Below are 21,796 nucleotides of genomic sequence, written 5' to 3' on the forward strand. Positions count from 1 at the left end.
TCTAAATATTACAACCATGCAAACTCCATCCTTAACAACATTGTATAGTCATTACGGGCCCCAAAATAACCTGTTCCAAAATAAACCCACATCAGTCCTGCGCCACCAGATATGCATGAATAAAAATAAAATGGAAATCTGTTCATTCAGAATTTCAAGTAGAAATAGAAAGAACCCTTAACACGTGGCATCCAATGTCATAAATGGTTTGAATGTGTCCTAAAATAATCCCGTAGCCAAACCAAGTACACAGCTGTTAATTTTAACAACTCAGTAAAAACATGTCTAGTGTTCTAAAAAAAGAGCTGGCTAGCAAAGATAAATAAATACATAGTCATTACAGAGATTTCTTAACATCATTACCCACTCTAGTTTGTGTTAACATAGATGTATCTTTCTTTCCAAAATATTGAGTAATTTAAAGAATCATGATAAAAAACACAGCATTGTAGATATATATTGAATACCCCACATTTTCTCCTGTTTCTAACATGCATTAATACATTTCTCTCTAAAACACAGTAGTCTCAATCAAGTAAAATAGCTGTGTAGTTAACGTTAAGAAAAAAAAAAAGAATTCTACAGGCATTCCCAATGTTAATCACCAGCAGTCAGTTTATGTGAGGGAATGTGGCTGGAAATGGAGGAAAGTCTGTCAGGCCACCTTGAACAAAGAAAATCGCTTGTCAATAATAACAGACACAGCGTTTTGAGATATGCCTACTGCCAGGCTCGTGACAATAATTTGCTCAATGGTAGTTGCAAAGAGACCTCTACTGGGTGCTAGATGAGTTTCTCAGCAGACCACAAGCCTGTGTCTGTGAGAGTTGAGGGTGTCTGAGGTGAAGGAAGAGCAAGAAAATGGCCGCTAGTCTACTGTTATTATTAGGCTTTGTGTAAAACAAGGCATCTTATCTCTTATTTACTCCCTCTCTCTTAGTCTAAAAAGGCTCTTAGAGAACCCGAGGGAACCTTCTCAAACATTTCAAACATCTATTATTTTGTGCATTCACTTAGATACACTATAATTTATATCCTAAAATATATCCGGTCCACGACAAAATTAGAGGCACGAGTGTGTCAGCTAATGTAACTAGATGTCTTCTGTTTGTTGTCATCCAGCACATGGAAAACCACTCTACATAAAATAGTCTACTGAATGACCAAAATGTAGATGCTGATAAAATGCACACTTCCACTGAATCACAGCAAAACAGAACAGAAGCCAGCAGCCTCATCTTAATCTGACAAATTGCCGCCAACAGCTAGGAAGTTACCAGTAAATTTCCACCACAGCCGTCATCAACATTAATTTGTCTTCAACATCCTTTGTTTCATTCATTCTTTATAGTTTAGTGGAAAACGATACAGAGTCTATTACTGTGTAGGGAAAAGGGAAGACAAGTTCAGACCACAGACTAAAAGAGCAGTCGTATCTAAAATGGCCCTATTCCCAATACAGTAAAGTATTTTAGAATAGGACCCTGGGGGGAGATAGGTTGCCATTTGGGACGAAGCCAGCCTCTCAGTGTAGTGTAGCTGAGCTCATTGAACTGACAAGTGGCTTTGTAACAGCCACTAACCTTTCCCCCCTCCCATTATAACTCTTCTTTATGAACCCCCCGCTGGAAACAGATCCACCAGACACACCGTCACCCAGAGCATTTGACTTAATGTATAGTACCAGAAATACAGACCCACCAGACACACCGTCACCCAGAGCATTTGACTTAATGTATAGTACCAGAAATACAGACCCACCAGACACACCATCACCCAGAGCATTTGACTTAATGTATAGTACCAGAAATACAGACCCACCAGACACACCGTCACCCAGAGCATTTGACTTAATGTATAGTACCAGAAATACAGACCCACCAGACACACCGTCACCCAGTGCATTTGACTTAATGTATAGTACCAGAAATACAGACCCACCAGACACACCGTCACCCAGAGCATTTGACTTAATGTATAGTACCAGAAATACAGACCCACCAGACACACCATCACCCAGAGCATTTGACTTAATGTATAGTACCAGAAATACAGACCCACCAGACACACCGTCACCCAGAGCATTTGACTTAATGTATAGTACCAGAAATACAGACCCACCAGACACACCGTCACCCAGTGCATTTGACTTAATGTATAGTACCAGAAATACAGACCCACCAGACACACCGTCACCCAGAGCATTTGACTTAATGTATAGTACCAGAAATACAGACCCACCAGACACACCGTCACCCAGAGCATTTGACTTAATGTATAGTACCAGAAATACAGACCCACCAGACACACCGTCACCCAGAGCATTTGACTTAATGTATAGTACCAGAAATACAGACCCACCAGACACACCGTCACCCAGAGCATTTGACTTAATGTATAGTACCAGAAATACAGACCCACCAGACACACCGTCACCCAGTGCATTTGACTTAATGTATAGTACCAGAAATACAGACCCACCAGACACACCGTCACCCAGAGCATTTGACTTAATGTATAGTACCAGAAATACAGACCCACCAGACACACCGTCACCCAGAGCATTTGACTTAATGTATAGTACCAGAAATACAGACCCACCAGACACACCGTCACCCAGAGCATTTGACTTAATGTATAGTACCAGAAATACAGACCCACCAGACACACCGTCACCCAGAGCATTTGACTTAATGTATAGTACCAGAAATACAGACCCACCAGACACACCGTCACCCAGAGCATTTGACTTAATGTATAGTACCAGAAATACAGACCCACCAGACACACCGTCACCCAGAGCATTTGACTTAATGTATAGTACCAGAAATACAGACCCACCAGACACACCGTCACCCAGAGCATTTGACTTAATGTATAGTACCAGAAATACAGACAGTCCAACAAAGACACCGCAGCAGGGTTCACATTGGATTACTATTATTTCAAATACATTCGCTTCATTGGATTTTATATATACAAATATATACTGAAATATACAGATTTTAAAATGTTTTAAATATGCAGATTTTTTAAATGTAGATTTCCATTTGAAATGTATTGTATTATATTTAATTATTTTATATATTCTAAATTGGGACTGTGCAAAAACTCACTTTTTTTTTGTCCCTCTCGGATATGTATGTATGTTTTTGATCATTTTCATGGTTTGACTAGTTGAATGGAGCCAAAAGAATAGCCCCAAAAGTGCAAACTCTCTCAATGTACTCAAACCAGACCCAATCAAACCAATTATTTGATAGAACCGCCATATAATTATCACATACAATGTGAACTACTTGCCACCAGCAGCATTGTGGCCTCTAAGAGCAGGTCCGAAGCATATCCATTACTGGGGGTTAGGGTTCTACAGCCCATGTGACTGAAGGCCCATTAGGGAACCCAGCGTCAATAGATGATGAATATCAAGCTCTACTCATTAGCACAGTAGCATCCAAATAAACAAGCCCTTCAGCGATGTGAGAGCGGATACGCGGCCCACGCATGCATGCATGCACGCAAAACACACCGCACGCCTACACGCACACACCAAATGCATGCTGAACTGGGAGCGTGTACACACGCACACACACACACACACACACACTCCTGTTTGCCAAGAGACATGAGCAAACAACCCGATTACAATGAACAATAAAGAAACCGCTTGTTATCTCACTTCTGTTATTTACACTGATATTGACTGACTGGTTTCATTCACCAGGGGCAGAACAGAACTGTTGCAACCTTAGACCAACTAGAGCAGGGATATTTTTTTTCCTTAGAAAAGGTGCCATAAAAATGTGATGAATGACTGTCCAGGCAAACCTTTTTATTCACCTGTTACAGTACTGCTTAATTGGCTATTGTTGACTCAGTATTCACAATAGTTCAATTGGGTTGACAGATCCTTGGATGAACCATTTATAAGCCTACAGTGCAGACCTGTTCATCTTCTCTACTCCATACGCATCTAAATTATGGATGCAAATTTCAGAGAATAACAGAAACGTGAATTCCCTCAAAGCAGCTGAACAAACAAAAGAGAAGCAGAAAGAGGAGTAGTATTTTTATCCTTGGCTGTCAATAAATTACACAGATGAACAAGGGAAAAGATCTGACGACAAGAGGGTTATGTCTTGATAAATCAAAAGCAGCCACTGTTCTTCTCTAAGCAGCAGTATGAAATCAAGTACAATATGTTATTTAAAAGACACAGGGTGCTCATCAAACCACGGCACTATTTAGGGAATAGGGTGATGTTTGGTACACCTCAATCTAATACCATAGTAAACTACTCAGTGCTCTTGTAAACCATCTTTTCTGCTTCCATAGTTAACGACTCTGTGCTCTAGTAAAAAATCTTGTTTGACACCTTAGCAAACTACTCTGAAACGTACAGCTCCAGAAAAAATTAAGAGACCACTGCACCTTTTTCTTTCCCTTTCCAAAAAAGTTGAAAAAGGAAGGTTTTATGCGTGAGGAACAGAAGGGTTCAAATTAAAAGACCACTGCAACTTGAACGCTTCTGTTCCTAACTCAAAACATTCCTTTTCAACCTTTTTGGAAAGGAAAGAAAAAAGGTGCAGTGGTCTCTTAATTTTTTCCATAGCTGTATTAAAAATACTTAATAACTTTTGTTACTCGGGACACACAGTATCAATTCATGAATTTGGACAGTGCTAATAAGGCTAATTCCAGGCTGGGACAGGGGTGAATAATGGTGCTTGATGTGAAAAATTACTCCATTGGCTTTCAAGAACATCTCAAAGTAAGTGTTATTTCACGCAAATATGAATCTAACTGAACTATCTCTCTAGAAATGCAAATGATAAATGAATAGCCTAATTCATTTTACAACAACTCCCTAGCGGTTAAAAGAAAACCGTTGCCATTTGTCTTCTCACCACACTGCTGAGTCACCCAGGAAGTATTTTCCAGAAACTGCACACTGGGAGGAGAGCATATTCTCTAACCAACAACAACAACAAGTCAACCTGCAGACATCCAACCCGCCATGAGGAGTCGCTAGAGTACAACTACATTATTAAACCTTTTTTGACATCCTACTCGTCCTGCCTGGATGGTGTTTTGCCTATTTGTGAATCCCTCTGTGCGTCACCTGGGACATTTCAACTCCTGGCTGCAATGACATACTATAGCTGGCCTGCAAGGAAGCGTCCATTCGGGAGACGCTTTAATTAATTTGATTAATTAATTCCAATTGCTGTTGCATTTCTACTTTAGGTAATTTAATATTATTCATTTTATCTTATTTTACAATGATTGTACACTACTTGCTGTGATTCCACATGCAACAGTAGGTGTAAGCTGTGCTTGTGAAGTTACTGTCCAATTCAAGGTTAACCCCTTTACAACGGTAGCTCAAATGAATGAGCTCCATTTCTTTTAAGCTACATCAAATTCAGCTCAAGATTTTGGAGGTGGTTGACCCAGTTCTGACACAAATACTTTTTACAGGGGTTGTGCCAGTACACATGGACATGAAAGTTATTGCTTGTACTTACACTCGCTGTACTGCTGCAACTGACCAAACTCAGACGGACTCAGACACTCCCAGCTCCCGACTCCGTCTCCCATGATGATGTCAACAGGGGTCAGGTTGTGTGGATTTATCTCTGAGCGTAGGCACGTTCTAGTGCTGGTTATCTCTGGGCGGCGTTCGTGATGACAAGTGAGGTGTAGCTGAGGAGATTAATAATTGTCATGGTGTCATCCCAGATCCGTCCCTGTGAGTGGTGGTGGTGGTAACAGGCACCAGAGGTGCTGTGGTGGAGGGTGGTGGATCAAGGTGGGCAGTATGGGATATGAAGGTCCAGCTAGAGGTAGGTCTCTAAGTCTTTCTGAGAAACAGAAACAAGGTGTCTCTGACGGGAACTGACACTGCCACTGACAACCCACACAGGGTCCCTCAGCAGGTTAGTCCACACAGGGTCCCTCAGCAGGTTAGTCAACACAGGGTCCCTCAGCAGGTTAGTCAACACAGGGTCCCTCAGCAGCTTAGTCAACACAGGGTCCCTCAGCAGGTTTGTCCACACAGGGTCCCTCAACAGGATAAGTCCACACAGGGTCCCTCAGCAGGTTAGTCAACACAGGGTCCTTCAGCAGGTTAGTCCACACAGGGTCCTTCAGCAGGTTAGTCCACACAGGGTCCTTCAGCAGGTTAGTCCACACAGGGTCCTTCAGCAGGTTAGTCCACACAGAGTCCCTCAGCAGGTTAGTCCAAACAGGGTTCCTCAGCAGATTAGCTGCATCTAGAGAGAGGGGATAAGATAGAATAGGCAGGTTAGTTTTTATCAAATCGTGATTTGCCATTCAAGAACACAGAGCGATGCAAAATCCCCAGACAATTCAACCCCCCCAAAAATTTTAAGGAAACAGACTTGTTTAACACACACATATACACACACAAATAAGGTTTCAAAGGGTGGAGGAAAAGTGTGAAACATCTAACATCTGTAAAGGTGCAAATGTATTGAGAAACAGTAGAACCCAGGCTGTGTGATTGGATTCAGTGACAGTAGGGTGATGATGTTAAACACAGGGCTTCTTATAGGTGCAGATGAGCACCTGGGGTTGGTGTGGAGAGATGAGATCACAGTCTAAGCCTGTCAAACACACACACAAACACACACACTTGCACAAAACAAACACATGCGGGCAATGTGTCTGGACTCGCGCAAACACCCACATACACGCTCAAACAAACACACACACACACGCATGCACACTTGCAGACACAAATGCCAGCACAAATGCTTGCAAACCTGTGTACACAAAACATGCAACAATACTGAATAGGCATCAGTCACCCAGGATGTTCCTGCGCACTTGGAGGAGAGCATGTTCTCTAGCCAACAACAACAATCGGGAGACGCTTTAATGAATTAGATTCATTCATTCCATTTGCTGTTGCATTTCTTTTTTGTATAATATAATAAAATATATTTCATATTATTTTACTGTGATTATATAGTACTGGCAGACATGAGAATGCATTCAAACTTGGGTACACAAAACAAGCATGAATACTGAATAGACATCTTGTGACTGACCCAATTCTATTAGCTGCTCTCTTGAGCAACCACTTCTATGAGGCACTCTCTTCCTAGAAGTTAATTTTAAAGATTACAGTATTTCCACGTAAAACCAACACAATCACAGCACTGTGGCAAGGGGTGATTTGTTGGGTAGAAAGACACGGGAGAAAAGAAAGAGCGAGGGGGTAATTTAACTGGAGACTGTTTGAATTACGAGAGTATCAGAATATTAAAGATTCATTCTGATGACATCCAGGCGGTCTTGGGCTGATAAGATGGACTCCTTAGAGGACCGATGAACAGTGAGCAACATTACTAGACCTTGGTGGTTTTGTATAGGCAGACCAAATTACAGTGCCAACTGACAGAGATACATGAGAGAAAAGAACACGACTTTAAATATATTCAATGCTGAAAAAAAGTGTCAAGCCTTACTAGAGGTGATCAGACACCGTACAGGAGTCACAAGTGTTAAGTTGAACATACAGAGCAGAGACTCCCAGCAGCCTCTAGGTTTACTTTCAGTATTAAACAAAGTAGGTTTGAGTGCTATACATATGGTATGTATTTCACCGTATTCTTGTGAAGTCCTCCAGTTCCTGGAAAGTTATCTGAGAGAGTGGAGCAGATTGTCTTTGTGCATGTATGTGTGTGTGTGTGTGTGTGTGTGTGCATGCGTGCATGTGTGTGTGTGAGTGTGTGTGTGTGTGTGTGTGTGTGCTTGTCTGATATTGTCAAAAAAAATTCTCAAAGTTCCCACTGCGCGATTAGTTTTGACAGTATGTTATCATCAAATTAAAGTTGTTCTTTCATTTCAGTATTGCTTCATGATTTCCTGAGTGTTGGGAAAACACTTTTATGGGTTTCGGCGCATGAGAAAAACATGTAAACACCAACAAGTGTGTCTCATATAAATAAATGCCAATTAATTATAACCCCACATAATATGACTGATGAACATTTCCTATGGATGTTACGTGGATCTATCCCTTAAAGGGTCCTTACAATCTAATGATCACATATCTACAATCTCTAAATCTACTTTCCAGCTAATAACACAAGGAAAGAGTGACAATAGATACTACCTGCTGCACACCTGAACCTAAATAGAATTGGATAGTAAATGGGGGAGACACGTCTAAGACAAGGCATTGTCATTCAAAGACAATGTGAGATCATGTTTTTAGAACGGTCTGTTTTTCACTGGAGTGTATATGACCTTCTTCTCTGTTTCTTTATTTAGACTTGTTATTTAGATTTGTTACAGGAGTAGACAAAGGAGTGAAAGATGGACAGGAGGAAGCTGAAACGGATCCCCTGACTTCTGCGGCATTAAGATGATAGAATTGGAATGTCATTAGGAATGTACACACAGCTATATTGAAACAAAGAATCCTGTGTTAATCTTTTGTATACATGCTCATATAACGCATGTATAAGTTGTATTTTGAGATTTTTTTTTTATTGATTTCAATCCCACTTACTGTAATACATACAAAATGTAGCTTATATTAGTATAATCAAAGATCTTTATATATTTACTGAGACAAAATGCATCGAAACATACTTGTTCTCAAGACTGGATCACTGCTCACGGCACACTGGCGAGCAGTATTTTTCCATGCTCTAAGCTAGCTAGCTTTGGTTATAGGCTAGTACGCAACAAAAAGATGCAGTTGTTGCTAATTTGTTAGCGTCTCTCTTTTTTGAACTTACTTTTAACAAGTTAACGATGAAATGATTGTGTGACTGCTGAGTGGATCTGCGTTTTTTATGTGAAACATTGCAGTGTTTATAATGTGTTGGGAGGTCCAGAAACTGTGGTTTGCCAGTGAATATAATCATATTCCTTTGAGAATACCAGCCTTTTGGAATATATGGAACTCTTTCTAGCTGGAGTTGGTGAGGCCAGCTCTCAGTTGTGGTTCTGAATATGTATAACTTAGGCGTTTTATATGATCAGTCTAGTTCTGTTTTGATTAACACAACAAGACTAACTTTTGGCTGTAGTGTTTTTGTTAACATAGAGTTCAAACAGGCTTGAAGGCAGTATGTTCAAGACACAATGAGTGTGGAAATAAACAAACCTATTTTAAACTTGGATAATAAAGCTGGGAATTATATCTGGAACAGAAACATCTATGAAATACGCCTAGAAACAGAAACAGCGTCATAACTAGCCAGCCCAGGGTCACGAAAAATAACAAAAACAGCTGAGCCATTTTCCGATGCCTAACTTTCTCTCTATCTTCTCCTCACAGACACAGGAAACAAAGGTTGTTCCAAGAGTCACCTGACCACGTCAGTTTGCTTTGCAGGCACCTGAGGCAGTAGATCAGAGCATGATGAGACCAATCCCTGCCTGTGATGAATGGGCAAATAAACTGACTGCCCTCCATAATTACTGGAACACTTAAAGGCTCTACACTCCAAAATGTAAGACATGATATTAAACAATAACACTGAAAATAAGAAAGATATGTTCTTACTTATTTACCATTGTTTTTGGTAGTGAAAGCCAATACTATCCACAGAAGACTTCACCAGCAGAACTATAGAGGCAACACAGCAAGATCCAACTGACTAGTTGATCTCAGAACGAGATGCCGGGTTATAGTTTGTGGAAAAGTATCTAAAACAAGCAGCAGAGTTCTGAAAATAGGTCCTGCAGACAGTTGAGACAAAGCCTAACACGCACCAGAGTAATAACAACGTGTCAATGCAGAGGGACAGAAGGAATGGCACAATATCCACAGCACAACCATCTCTTTCGTGAAATCTCAGTGGAGGGGGTGTTATGGCATGGCTGCGTACGAGAATCAAACAAATACAGGGCAGAACTAAGAACCTATCAGGCAATAATGGTGTGTTAAATTTTCGGTCAGGAAACGCCTAACCTGTGAAATGTGTGTGTGTAATAAACTCGCCTTGCACTACTGTTTTCCAAACATAAAAAAACAAAATACACAGATTTTATCACTAGTATTTTAACATAGTCCATTTTATGCACCAAAAAAAAGGATATAGAGATGAGATTGGCAGAAAGAAAATTGTCAGATGGTTGGCCCAGTTTCACTTTTCTCCCTTTTGTTCCCTGGCCACTGGGGTTACTCTCCTCCGCTGGGATTAAATAATATGATCTGATGCTTCAGATTTCTATGTCCGGTGGGCTTTCGTGGCTCTGTGTGCATCTGTGGTTAAACAGACCCAGGTGTTGTGGATTCAGGAAATACATGCTTTCAGAGGCCTTTGTGTGTTGAGATATGTGAGAATATATGTGAATGCCTTTGTTTTTGATCATTGCATAATTTCCCCATTGTCACAAATACATGTTTTAAATGACCAATATTACTAAGCATTAAAAATGCATGAACTATACATATGAGAGAGAGAAAGAGAGAGAGAGAGGTGAGCATGCATGCTTGCAGACAGGAGATATAAAGTGGTTGGAGGACTGAGGGAGAAGAGTGGAGTGTGTGTGTGTGTGTGTGTGTGCGTGTGTGCATGTAATTTTGCACAAATACATGTGTGTGTGTGTGTTGCCTACAGAAGGTTGTGCTAAGTAAAGAGGAGAGGGGGCCCATGCTGATCACCGAGGTGGGGGCCTCCCCTCTGCGCAGAGAGGGAATCTGTTTGCTCATAAGGTTGCCTAGCAACTCCGACGTCATACAGCGTAAGTGTGCACACTGTAAGGAGAAGCGCATGAGGAGTAGGAGGAGGAGGGGGAGAGGGGAAGGGAGGTTTCAGCAGTGGCACTTTATGGTGGAGTGTGTATGTGTGTGTGTGTGTGTGTGTGTGTGTGCATGAACACGTGCAGTATGCACACAAAACATATGGAGTATGTGCATGCCAGCCCATGACATCAGCATAGCATATGGGAGACCGGGGGGCCTACTGAATCAACTGAATTATACAAAATGGAATACAGGCAGTCATTTTTGTACAGAATTGCACTCAAATGTTCTTCAAGCTAAACAAGGTATACGACTCCTGTGACTAATTTGTTTTCACGAAAACGGAGACATTATTACATGGAGATCCCCCCCCCCCGAAGAAGTCATAGAATGACTAGGATGTGGGTCCCCCACAGGTTGTCACAACATGGGAAGTCCCTGTACGAGTTCAATATGACCCATTGAAAATATGATACGGGGAATCCTTTTGTCAAACACCTACACTCCGACCTGTGAGAGTCTGCGTTGCAGAACTAAGGCCTATGAGTGGTCATGAGTAAGGCTCGTGATTTAATGTCTTTGCTTGGAAAACTATAGTTATATTGGAACTCCCCTTCTGAATCACTGCCTGAACACGATGGGCCCCTTCTAATATTTCAGTCAGACCTTTTTCAACCCCCCAACCTCAACTGAGAGAAAAAGCCCACACAAACACAGTGAATGGAGCCAATCCTCTGGCCAGACGTCCCCACTATACTCACCACTATACTAAGTCACTCAGACTGTTGGTGTGTGTGTGTGGGGGGGGGGGGGGGGGGCAGCGCGCAAAAGACAGAGAAAAACAAAGTGGTTGTTAACACCTCTGGGTTCGTCATCCGCCTCGCGTCTCTCTCGTCTCACGGCTTTGCAGAGCAGCACCGCTGCCGTGGAACGCTGGGTTCTACAGACGGGCCCCAGTGTTCCCTTTCCCTTCAACTTCTTGTGTTTGTCCCGGCCACGGCAGAGCCAATGGTGATTCAGAGGTTTTTCTTCTTCCATTCAACTCAAGCCATTTTCAGTGTTGTCAGACAGCTCACCGAGTTCTACAGACACCCACCAGACTAACCATTGTTTCTTCTTCCATGGTTATATTTCATTAGGCTGATTTGAAAAGGCATGGTGGAAAACTGTCTGACAAATCCACATTTTGAAATTCTTGGTAAACATGCCCCTGTCCCAACTTTTTTGAAACGTGTTGCTACCATCACATCAAAGGGGCATGTATTTTTTCCTAAAATATGTATGTTTCAACTATTGATATGTTGTCTTTGTACTATTTTCTATTAAAAACAGGGATAAATAATTTGCACATCATTGCATTCTTTTTTTCTTTGCGTTTTACATAGTGTCCCAACTTCTTTTGAAATGGGCTTGTATGTTTTTGTGCAGCTCCTCGTCCTGCATTAATGCATTGCAGGGACGAAAATGTGAACGATTTACTGTGATACAGTTTATGCTCCCTTCTCTCACATGTGGCTTTCTTTTGAATACAACAATCATTGTGGCACTCATCTTTCCTCTTTTACTTCTATGCATGTCCAAACATTTGAGAGCACAATCAACCACCCATGCTGGGCACATGACTGTTATTCCTTTCCCAGAGTAGCGTGGCCATACACATCTCTTAGTAGTGTCTTCTAATTGTTGAGCTTTAACACTGCCAAGGGAAACATCCCTACCTAGTTCTAAGATCAGAACAAATGTTTACCTGTACCCTGCCAAAGCTCGGTAATACCTCAAGCACACAAACCAACAGGCAATTTAATGTTTAGTATGTGCAGTTGATTACGTCTGTAGTCTGTATACGATTCCGGCTAGAGCTGATACCACAAACACTGTGTTGCTAATCACGCCATCTCCCAATAATAGGGTCCACTGTGCCCTAGTTGAAAATCAGCTAATCAATTGTACACTGTTCTCAACAGAGACACTGTGATTAGCTCATGGCTTATTAAAGAAAGATCTTGCACAGAACGGCATGTACCTTCATCGGCCGTCGCTTCTTGATACATAATGTCCATGTACTGGTCACACATAACGTCATTTAGTTTTAATAAAGCCCAGTGAGTGAGGACATTTTATATTCAAACCCCTCTGAAGTTATGACCTTGATAAAACAGCAGCTAGAGTGACAGGTTGAAAAGGTCAACGAGATTAACAACCACGTGTTGGAATTATCAGTTAGGATCGGGGTATTCAAAAGTCATTCAGAATCTGTTAAGAACGACCAGCAAAACCTCTAAAGAAAATCTGTTTTGGACTAAACCTTGTGAGGGATTGAAAAACACACATTTGGCTCCACCTTGCCAGTACCTATGGAAAGTGCCATGATAAATGTGCACGTGAGTGAGATTTTTAGCTGGCCTTAATGGCTGAAGCATGTTAGAGAGACAGCACTGCCAAATTAGGACACTGATCACCAGCACGATAAAAGAGGAGAGGAGGTTGGAGGACTCCTGCAGGGGCAGTGACATCACCTTCCCTAGAGAAATAGGGAGGAGGGGAGGGAATAAAGGAGAAGGGGTGGAGATAGAGTAAAAGAGAGTGACCAACTGTAGCCTAGTGAGAGAGAGAGAGAGAGAGAGAGAGAGAGACTATGTAAATTGAGGGGAAGATAGAAAGAACATTTAATCAGTTTAAGGAAATGAGAACACAGGCACAATGCCAGATAGAAACAGCAAAGGTACCCACATTGTTTTACAGTGCTAATTTACGATCATTGTTAAAAAATTTTATCATGGTGAATACCAAAAAACACTTTTACATACTACCTGATGTCTTAACCTCACAGCATTCTGTATATATTCCATTCACACACTCGCAGGTTACAGAGTTATAGTCACCAAGCAATCCATTCTACAGCGTTAATAATTTCTACAATGAAATACAAGGCAAATCCACGGTAACATTTCTCTGTGAAGTAAAGGCATTGTTCAATCGAAGCAGCGGAACATGCTTTCACAAGGCACAATGTTGGAGGGAATACTTTCTAGCGCAAAACAAGGACGGGACACAGGACTCTCCCTTCAGGAAATGACTGTACTAGACATGATAAGTCATGATCCTGCATGATCTTTCTGTTGTAGTTGGAAAACACAATGTGATTGTGCAAATGACGGAAGTAAGAAGTAGCCTAATTATTCGTTATTTAATAGAAAAAATACTAAAATAACAGACTGAAATTACAGACTTCTAGTCACATTTTAGTTATTTTATTTTTCCTATATAATATTACATGTATGGCTGCCACTTACCCCCCTGTCATAATGCAGAATCAAAAGGTTTGGTCCAACTACATAAGTGCTGTTGTCCAGAGTTTTAGTTTCCTATTAAAAACTCTAAGTAAGACTAAAATAGGCGACAACATAAACACTGCTATCAGCCTGGAGTGATAGGTGCGTGGTGCATGTGTGTAAAAGGTTACGGTTAAAGTTTGGTTTAGAGTTATATAAATAGATTGTTTTTATACTAAATTTCCAGCCCTCAGTGTGGAGTGTGAGTGTGGGTGGGTACATGTGGGAAAAAGAGCAGAGGACAGGGGTGAAAGAGAGCAGAGGACAGGGGGAAAGAGAGCAGAGGACAGGGGGGAAAGAGAGCAGAGGACAGGGGTGAAAGAGAGCAGAAGACAGGGGTGAAAGAGAGCAGAGGACAGGGGTGAAAGAGTGCAGAGGACAGGGGTGAAAGAGAGCAGAGGACAGGGGTGAAAGAGAGCAGAGGACAGGGGTCACATAAACAGCATACAACATGTTCAGTGTAATTAAAGGGACAAGGACAAAATTAGGGGACCCAGAAAAGAGAACAAGTGAGCCCCGTGTCAAAAGCTTCAGACTCAAACCAGGGAAGGGTCAATTCTACCTACTCACTGACATGAGAAACATCTACATTCGAATATTATAGTTTACCGGTCTTTCTATGATGGTAATAATCTCAGTATGTCAGGAGGGGAGAGGCAGCTGTCAGGGCAACTGTACCTGAAATCTAAAGACAGTCAAGCTGGAGGTCTGGAGGAATATTCCTTATATAACTGAGGAATCCCTCCATATACTATCCTCCATGACATTCTACTCCTTAACACAACAGCTCTGTATCTCTATATGGTCCTCACATGGCAGTGTCACAGCTCGTACTCTAAACAGATGCAACTGTTTTGACCACCTATTGGTCAAAGAAAAGTCAAAAAAATGATGAGAGACATTATTTCTTGGGTAAACAAATGCATATATTATACAAAATGTCCTTGTAATTTGGTGCAACACTTCTGTAACACAAAAATTACTGCTTTGAAAAAAAGGTTGGGATTCCTCAGTATCCTGCAAAATAAATGTTCAGGTTTTCATGACGAAAGGAAAGTACTGAGCAATTCCCTGTCCTCCGCTCTGCAGATGAACCTACGCCGATGATTCACGGGTCACCATAGTGAGAGGTCTCCAACATTCTTTCCTGGGTTCTTTCTGCCTACCAGTTTGTGCTGTCCTGTGCGACACATGAGAAGAGATGTAATTCTTGACCTCCCCCAAATCTGATCTGAGCATGATTTGTCCAACATTGCAAGTTGACTAATGAGGGCCGAAGCAACAAACGCAACTGCGCCAGCCAGTCAAGCTTCATATTCAATGAAAGGGAGTAGGGAAGCCGCCAAGCAGAGGACACATGAAGTGGAAAATGTTCCACCAGAAGTCACGTAACTACTGTTGCTGTGCTAAACTAACATGAGTTTTCACAATGCAGCTGCTTCCTGCCTGATTTCCGATAACAGTCTTTCTTATTTGGGCAGCTTTTTAAAAACGTTTTAAAACAAGCTGAGCAAACCGCCGGTAACGTCCGTTGACTGCTGAACTTAGAACGAACAACCTCAGCTCTTCTGAGACTGCAATGTAGGCCGGCTGATGAATTTAACATGTACACTTATGTGATCCAGACTGACGACTAGTAGCGAAATGTCATACTCTGTACTGGCCCCGTGTGGGAATCAAACCCAGAACCTTGATGTTATATTTTCTCTCACTGTCAAACTTCAGAAATTCAGACCTTTGGTCCTAAAAACAATGTAACTATTGAAAGTTTTTTGGGGGGGTATTTGTCCAATAACATTATTTGACACCAATAAGCTTGGCATTTGACATGAAAGAGATCGTTTATAAAATGTGGTGTGTGAAAATGGACCCTCATAGTACATTATTATAGGAAAGTGCATCAAACCCATTTTATGAGCAATCAACTGCCCGTTGCGCTGTATAGTAAGAAAATAAGTTATACTAAATGTAACTGAACCTATTGCGATGTTCAGTGGTGCAGCCATTAAATAGCAAACAAAGTAAAATACCACTCCAAGGTCCACCATGGTCTACATGTCAATATCCAAAGCATAGCTGTCACATTATACTGACCTCAGAATGATTTCCCTAATCACTACTGGTGTAGCTTATTTAGCACTGGACTTACAGAGGCTTGTTGTTTGGTTGCTTTCCTGTTTATAATTGCTTGTACCCCTATAAAACGATCCAAAAGCCCCAATGTGGAAAACTAATTCTTGGCAGCAGTGCTGTTGTCTAACCATCACTAATACCATTCAGTCCACATGAACGTTCCTTATTTCCTAGATGCTGTTAGCGCAGACAGAACTTCATTAGGTACACCGACAAGATAAAAGGCAGGATACAGACCAAAGGTTTAATTCAAATCTTTCATCTCCCGTTGGTCTACTGAGAGATCTGGGGCATGGTCCACCTTGGAGCCCTGGACTGAAGGAGCTTGATCCTTGCCATGTATGGTCTTTGCCCCTTGCTTCACGGTCTATCAGCGCTTCAGTCAGGATGCAGAAACAGCCCCACAAACACAAGATGGAAATGTAGACATGCACCTGCGCACACAGACATGTACACACACACACACACAGTCCGGATAGACACATTACAGGCACCTCCCATTCCAGTGTGTACACCTCAGCTCCGTCATCTCTTTAAATACGAGCTTGCATTCAGTGTCTCCCCCAATTCCTCATCACACAGCGTTTAGCCAGACTGTTTCTCCCCTCGGCTCTCTCCCCCCTGTGTACCTCCTCAGCTGAGAAAACAGCAGGGATCAGCCGCCGGGCTGCTCTGGCTCTCTGTTCTCCTGGGGACAGAGTGAGGCTCAGAAATACCACAAGTATTTATGGAGGGGCTGCTGGGTGTCATGGCAACAGGGGGGTTCGGTTTGAAATCGCGGAGCCATACGTTTCATGGTGGTAAACCCAAGCTACAATATACTGTACGAGATAGTAATGGCCATGGTTGAGTATGCAAGGGAGACCAGGCTGGAGTTCTAGCATTAGGAGGGCTGGTTCAGCACTGGCCTGGGGCTGGGGCTGGGAACTTGCAGAATGAGAGGCAAAGATCAGTCAGACATTTACAGTTCCTGAGAGGATGCATGTAAATGAAAGGGAAGAGGACTTTTTAAGGAGAATAAATATTTTTATAGCATTTTGTGATTTACCAAGTTTTTAACTTTGTGGCCTACATATTAAATGTACAGGTCCAGTAATTCATTATAAACACACTGATCAACTTAATATTTCATCACAGTGCCAAATAGGTTTTTAAACTGCTTAACCCGAGAGAAATACACACCAATCACAAGTCACAACAATTGAGCTACTGAGCATATTTCTTCAATTCCTATTTGTGTCAAATGACCCTTAACTCATTTGACAAAGAAAGTCTACCATAGCCCTACTGTTATTTTAATATGACAGGCTCCAGAATAAATTAAATATGTTACCTAACATTAGTTATAGGCATAGAATAAGAACGAGACATAGTGGATTATCAAATCAAAGGAAAAGATGATTGGCTGTAACCAAAGAATATGAATTCGTAGAATTGATATAGAATCTCATGTTTAAATGTTACGGTTACAAATTGACATTATCTGATAACTATTATAAACAGATGTCTTTGGATGCCTCCCAAATTACCACCTATTTACATTTCAGGTCACAGCATTGTAAGAATAATCTTATGAGTTGATAACTCTTTCATAACTGGTTTTGTCATGTATTATATACATATGCTTCATTAGTCATATATTATTAATAGTCTATAAATTGTAAAAAAAATAATAATACAATGATCAAAGACCGTATTACTTCTTATCATTACTAAATAGTTTATATATGTGGGTAATAGAATATTTATTATGATTGCTTATTCAGTGTGGGACAAATATTCCTTTAATTAAAAAGTTAATTAACGGACAGATAAGTTGCCACAGTAGATTTACGTTGTAATCATTCCCATTGAGGCAGGCTACGATATTGGTCATGTTTAACCCATGGGACAATATTATTCCCATATTGATGCTGTCTTACGCCATGTCACGAAGCAGGAGCCAACCCATCCACTGAAGTGGGTAGAGGATTATCATAATGCAATCTGTGATGAAAACCACGTCAGCAACTTGCTGCTGGGGGAGAACCACATAACCCACAACTTGATGCCGACACCTGAAGAAATTAATACGTTTTACTGTTTCTAAATGAGTTTTTGCATTGTTCTGCATGTTCCTTGATGGATATCTTATCTGAGAGGCCGGGTGGAAATTATTTGTGAATAGTGTCTGACCACTTGTCTAAGTCCTGTAATGACAGTGACAGCGATGAATGCCATATGGCTCAAAGTTTAATGTAAGGCAGTTTAGTTTTTGTTGTTCATAACCACACAGCAGTAAAAACATATTCATTTTAATGTTTTAGGTTGGCCATTCCCTGCTCGCTTCAAACGTGGTTTGATTCATCCGAGATGAACAGGGTGTCTTGCGTTTAAAACACATCATATGGAGTCAGATTGATGGACTGGACCAGTCTACAAACCTTCATTTTTATCCGGACTGATAAGCGTTGATTAAACATGAATTGAATAAACTAAACCACCATGGCCAATGGATGGATCTTGATTCCTTAGCCACATGCTATTACAAACCTTAAAACCATTCTGTATCATGGATTTAAACATAGGTGGCCTCACGGACCCTCCTGATGCGCACACTCACATGCGTGTGCACCCTCCTTTTACCAGTAGTCTTTCTCTTTCTGAGCTCTGAAAATGTGAGCAGCATAGTCAATTAGCTGGTGGTGAATGAGCCTCTCCCTCCTCCTCAGTCTCTCTGGGCAGGCAGGTTTTCAGACGGAGCGTGTCATGCTAGAAGCAGAAGCATTCTTCATTGTTTTTCACACAGTCCGCAAATCAGGCATCCCGTCCGGGCGTGAACAACCATTGCTTTCGGTAATCAGATGATGAGGCCTAATTAAGAGTGCCAATTGGGAATGAATAGAAGTCTGGCGACTGAACCACACAGTGCAGAAAGAGGGGTAGTGACAGAGATTGTGAACGAGGGGGAAAGCCCAGCTGAAGGTAAATGTAATAGCAGCCTTGACACACAGAAAGGACTGACAATCCGTGACAGCTTTCGCTCGGTCCTTCCACAGCTGCACAGTCAATAATGTTCCTCGTCTGTAGAAATGTCCTAAATTAGAGTGAGTTTATGAAAAGGCAACTAATCAGACACAAACGCTTGTGGGAAATCAACAATGACTAAAGACTTTACTCCACATGGAACGATTTAGACAGCATCCAATACATCCAAAACATCGACCTACAGTAATTACTATTTGTCCCGTGACTATCTCACATCAAATGAAACATCCCTTACAGAAAATAATGAAATGTTTTGCAAGACACATCTCCATGTGATCACAAGCTGCTCCTTTACTGTAACAACCTGAAGCAGGGTGTTCGCATGAAACCGCACATTATTGCATGATCACGTGCAAAGTGATATTGTGTTTTTTTTCTATAAATGTTATTAGCAATAAATAGCCTACCTAAATCCAGCTCAGTGTGTGTGAGAGAAGTCATAGTGAGGCAAGTTCAGTGGTATGAGTATGTATCTTCATGGATCCACTATCTCCACTATACATCCACCATAACTACAATCAGCAGACAGACACACACACACACACACAGGCCTCAATTAGATCAAAACTGGTGTTACCATCCTCGTCTCTAAGAGACATGATCACAGCAACCTGATTATCGACACCCACCATCACTAAGGACAAAACAGCATCAGTGAAATGGTTCACTGCCCACTGATCATTCCATGCTGACCAGCCCTAAAGGACAGATCAAGGAAGCGCTGATAGGTGGGCAGTGATCGTGTGTGAATGGGAGCAGGGAGCGAGAGGAACCGAGGGGGTGAAAACCGGCAGAGAAACAGAGAGAGAGAGAGAAACAAGGAGGGAAAAAACATGGCAACGGAGAAACTCAGTGACACAATCAGAGACAGAGATACAGTGAGAGAGAAACAAATAATCGAAGCTCGGCCGTACCTCTTCCCATCCCATCAGGGCTGCTGTGTATGTTCCCTCCTTCACAGTGTTGGTTGACAGGCAGCCCGTTTCAAGCCGGCCAGACATGTGTTCTCCCGTTCCTCATAACAGGGCAACGAGCAGCCCCTCAAAGCACTAACGTTTGCAGCTAAAAAGAGCAGAGCTCCAGCTACACAGAGAGGCACAGAGGAGACACTGGAGTCCTGGCAGACACAGAAACATCCCTTCCTCTCATCTACGCTGAATTCATTAATTTCCTCTCACTCTTGCCTCGTTCATTTGCCGCTGTTTAGCCACCTCCCTCACTCTTTCCCTCTGTTGCTGTTAAGCGTTCTCTCTTTTTCTCACTGGCCCCGGTGCTTCTGTGTCATCCCTCTCTCCTCTCTCACTCTCTCTGTCCTAGTGTGTGTTGCTTTGCAGTACCTATGCGATCCTTTTCCCAGCCTCAAAATGCCCCTGCACTTTATTTTCTGACAGCCTGTTTACATAGAACTGTTCAGGCTCCCTCTATCAGCCTCTCTGTCTCTCTGTCTCTCTGTCTCTCTCTCCCCCTCTTGTTCCCGCCCTCTCACTTTAACTCTCCCTCTCTCCTCGGCACTGCTTTGTCACAGTGCCTCCAGCTCACTCCCTAGTCTGCTTCTCTCTCTCTCTCTCTCTCTCTCTCTCTCTCTCTCCACCGTTTTTTGACTTTCTTTCTTCCTCTTTCTCTCTCACACACACACACATTATATACTGTGTAAAATCTCTCAGATAATTCTAAACATGTCATTTCAATATATCAGAATTATGACCAGTTTTTTCAGAGGAAACATATTTAATGAGACAATTCACTTGGCTCTTACACTCAATAACAACCCCAAGCGAGGTACATAGATGCATAACCAAACACATACTGATGTTCATTTTAATCCTTGCATTATTTAAGTAGTAGTATTTTCTGTGCCCGTCCAGGGCATTCATGCGTGTGTGTGTTGTGGCTTTTAGTCAAACAGTATTTGACTGGGACTTAGAAACAAACTACATCCATTGTGTACTGAAACTGTTTGTGGTTTCTGGTTTGTGATTTTATCAGGTTGCATATTTGAAACAAAGAGTGACATGAGAATAAAAAAACACGGACAGGAAATGAAACGGCATGTTAAAAAGAACTCCTTCTCCTTACTACATCATCAACAGCCACTATTATGGAAAGCAATCCCCTGCAATACACACACACGCGCCATACACAAACCTGCACACCACCAGAAACTGTTTAGTCTAAGTTATAGTTATTTATCTGACGTCGTAATAACATACAATATTTACATTTCATTGGTGTAAATCCATTTTCATCATCATTTGTGTCTTGGTTTTACAGTCATGGATTCTTTTCCTATGTTTTATAGTTGTTTGCCGGGTTCTGGTTGTGAACCAACAGCACATTCATTAGTTGGTTTTGGGTCCATTTCCCTGCAGTGTGGAATAGGTTGGATTTGGGATGCAGCCCTTGGGAGCTCCACAGAGGAGCTTCGATGCTGTGCTCTATTGGGAGCGTTGCGGGTAGGCAGGTGGTCTCTGCTTAGCGAGTTGACATTGTAACATATTTAGTGAACTACCCTAGCAGGCATGCCTTCCAATGGGCACCTTCTCCAGACGGCCAGACCATAAAGAAAATA

General features: G+C 41.8%; 1 protein-coding gene across 3 annotated transcripts in view; it reads right to left on the reverse strand.

The window, feature by feature from the left end:
* Positions 1 to 20,700, reverse strand: part of LOC105016301 (diacylglycerol kinase beta) — an 86,886-nt gene extending 66,186 nt beyond the window's left edge. For all 3 annotated transcript variants that reach the window (XM_020055001.3, XM_013137935.4, XM_013137934.4), the window contains exons 1-2: positions 20,142 to 20,700; positions 5,529 to 6,275 (exon numbers count right to left, since the gene is read on the reverse strand). In XM_020055001.3, the coding sequence (XP_019910560.1) occupies positions 5,529 to 5,601 (73 nt within the window). In that variant the 5' untranslated portion in view covers positions 5,602 to 6,275; positions 20,142 to 20,700. The remainder of the gene's footprint in view (positions 1 to 5,528; positions 6,276 to 20,141) is intronic.
* Positions 20,701 to 21,796: the final 1,096 nt, after the last annotated feature.

Source organism: Esox lucius, chromosome 16 (assembly GCF_011004845.1).
Source record: "Esox lucius isolate fEsoLuc1 chromosome 16, fEsoLuc1.pri, whole genome shotgun sequence".
Taxonomy (NCBI): domain Eukaryota; kingdom Metazoa; phylum Chordata; class Actinopteri; order Esociformes; family Esocidae; genus Esox; species Esox lucius.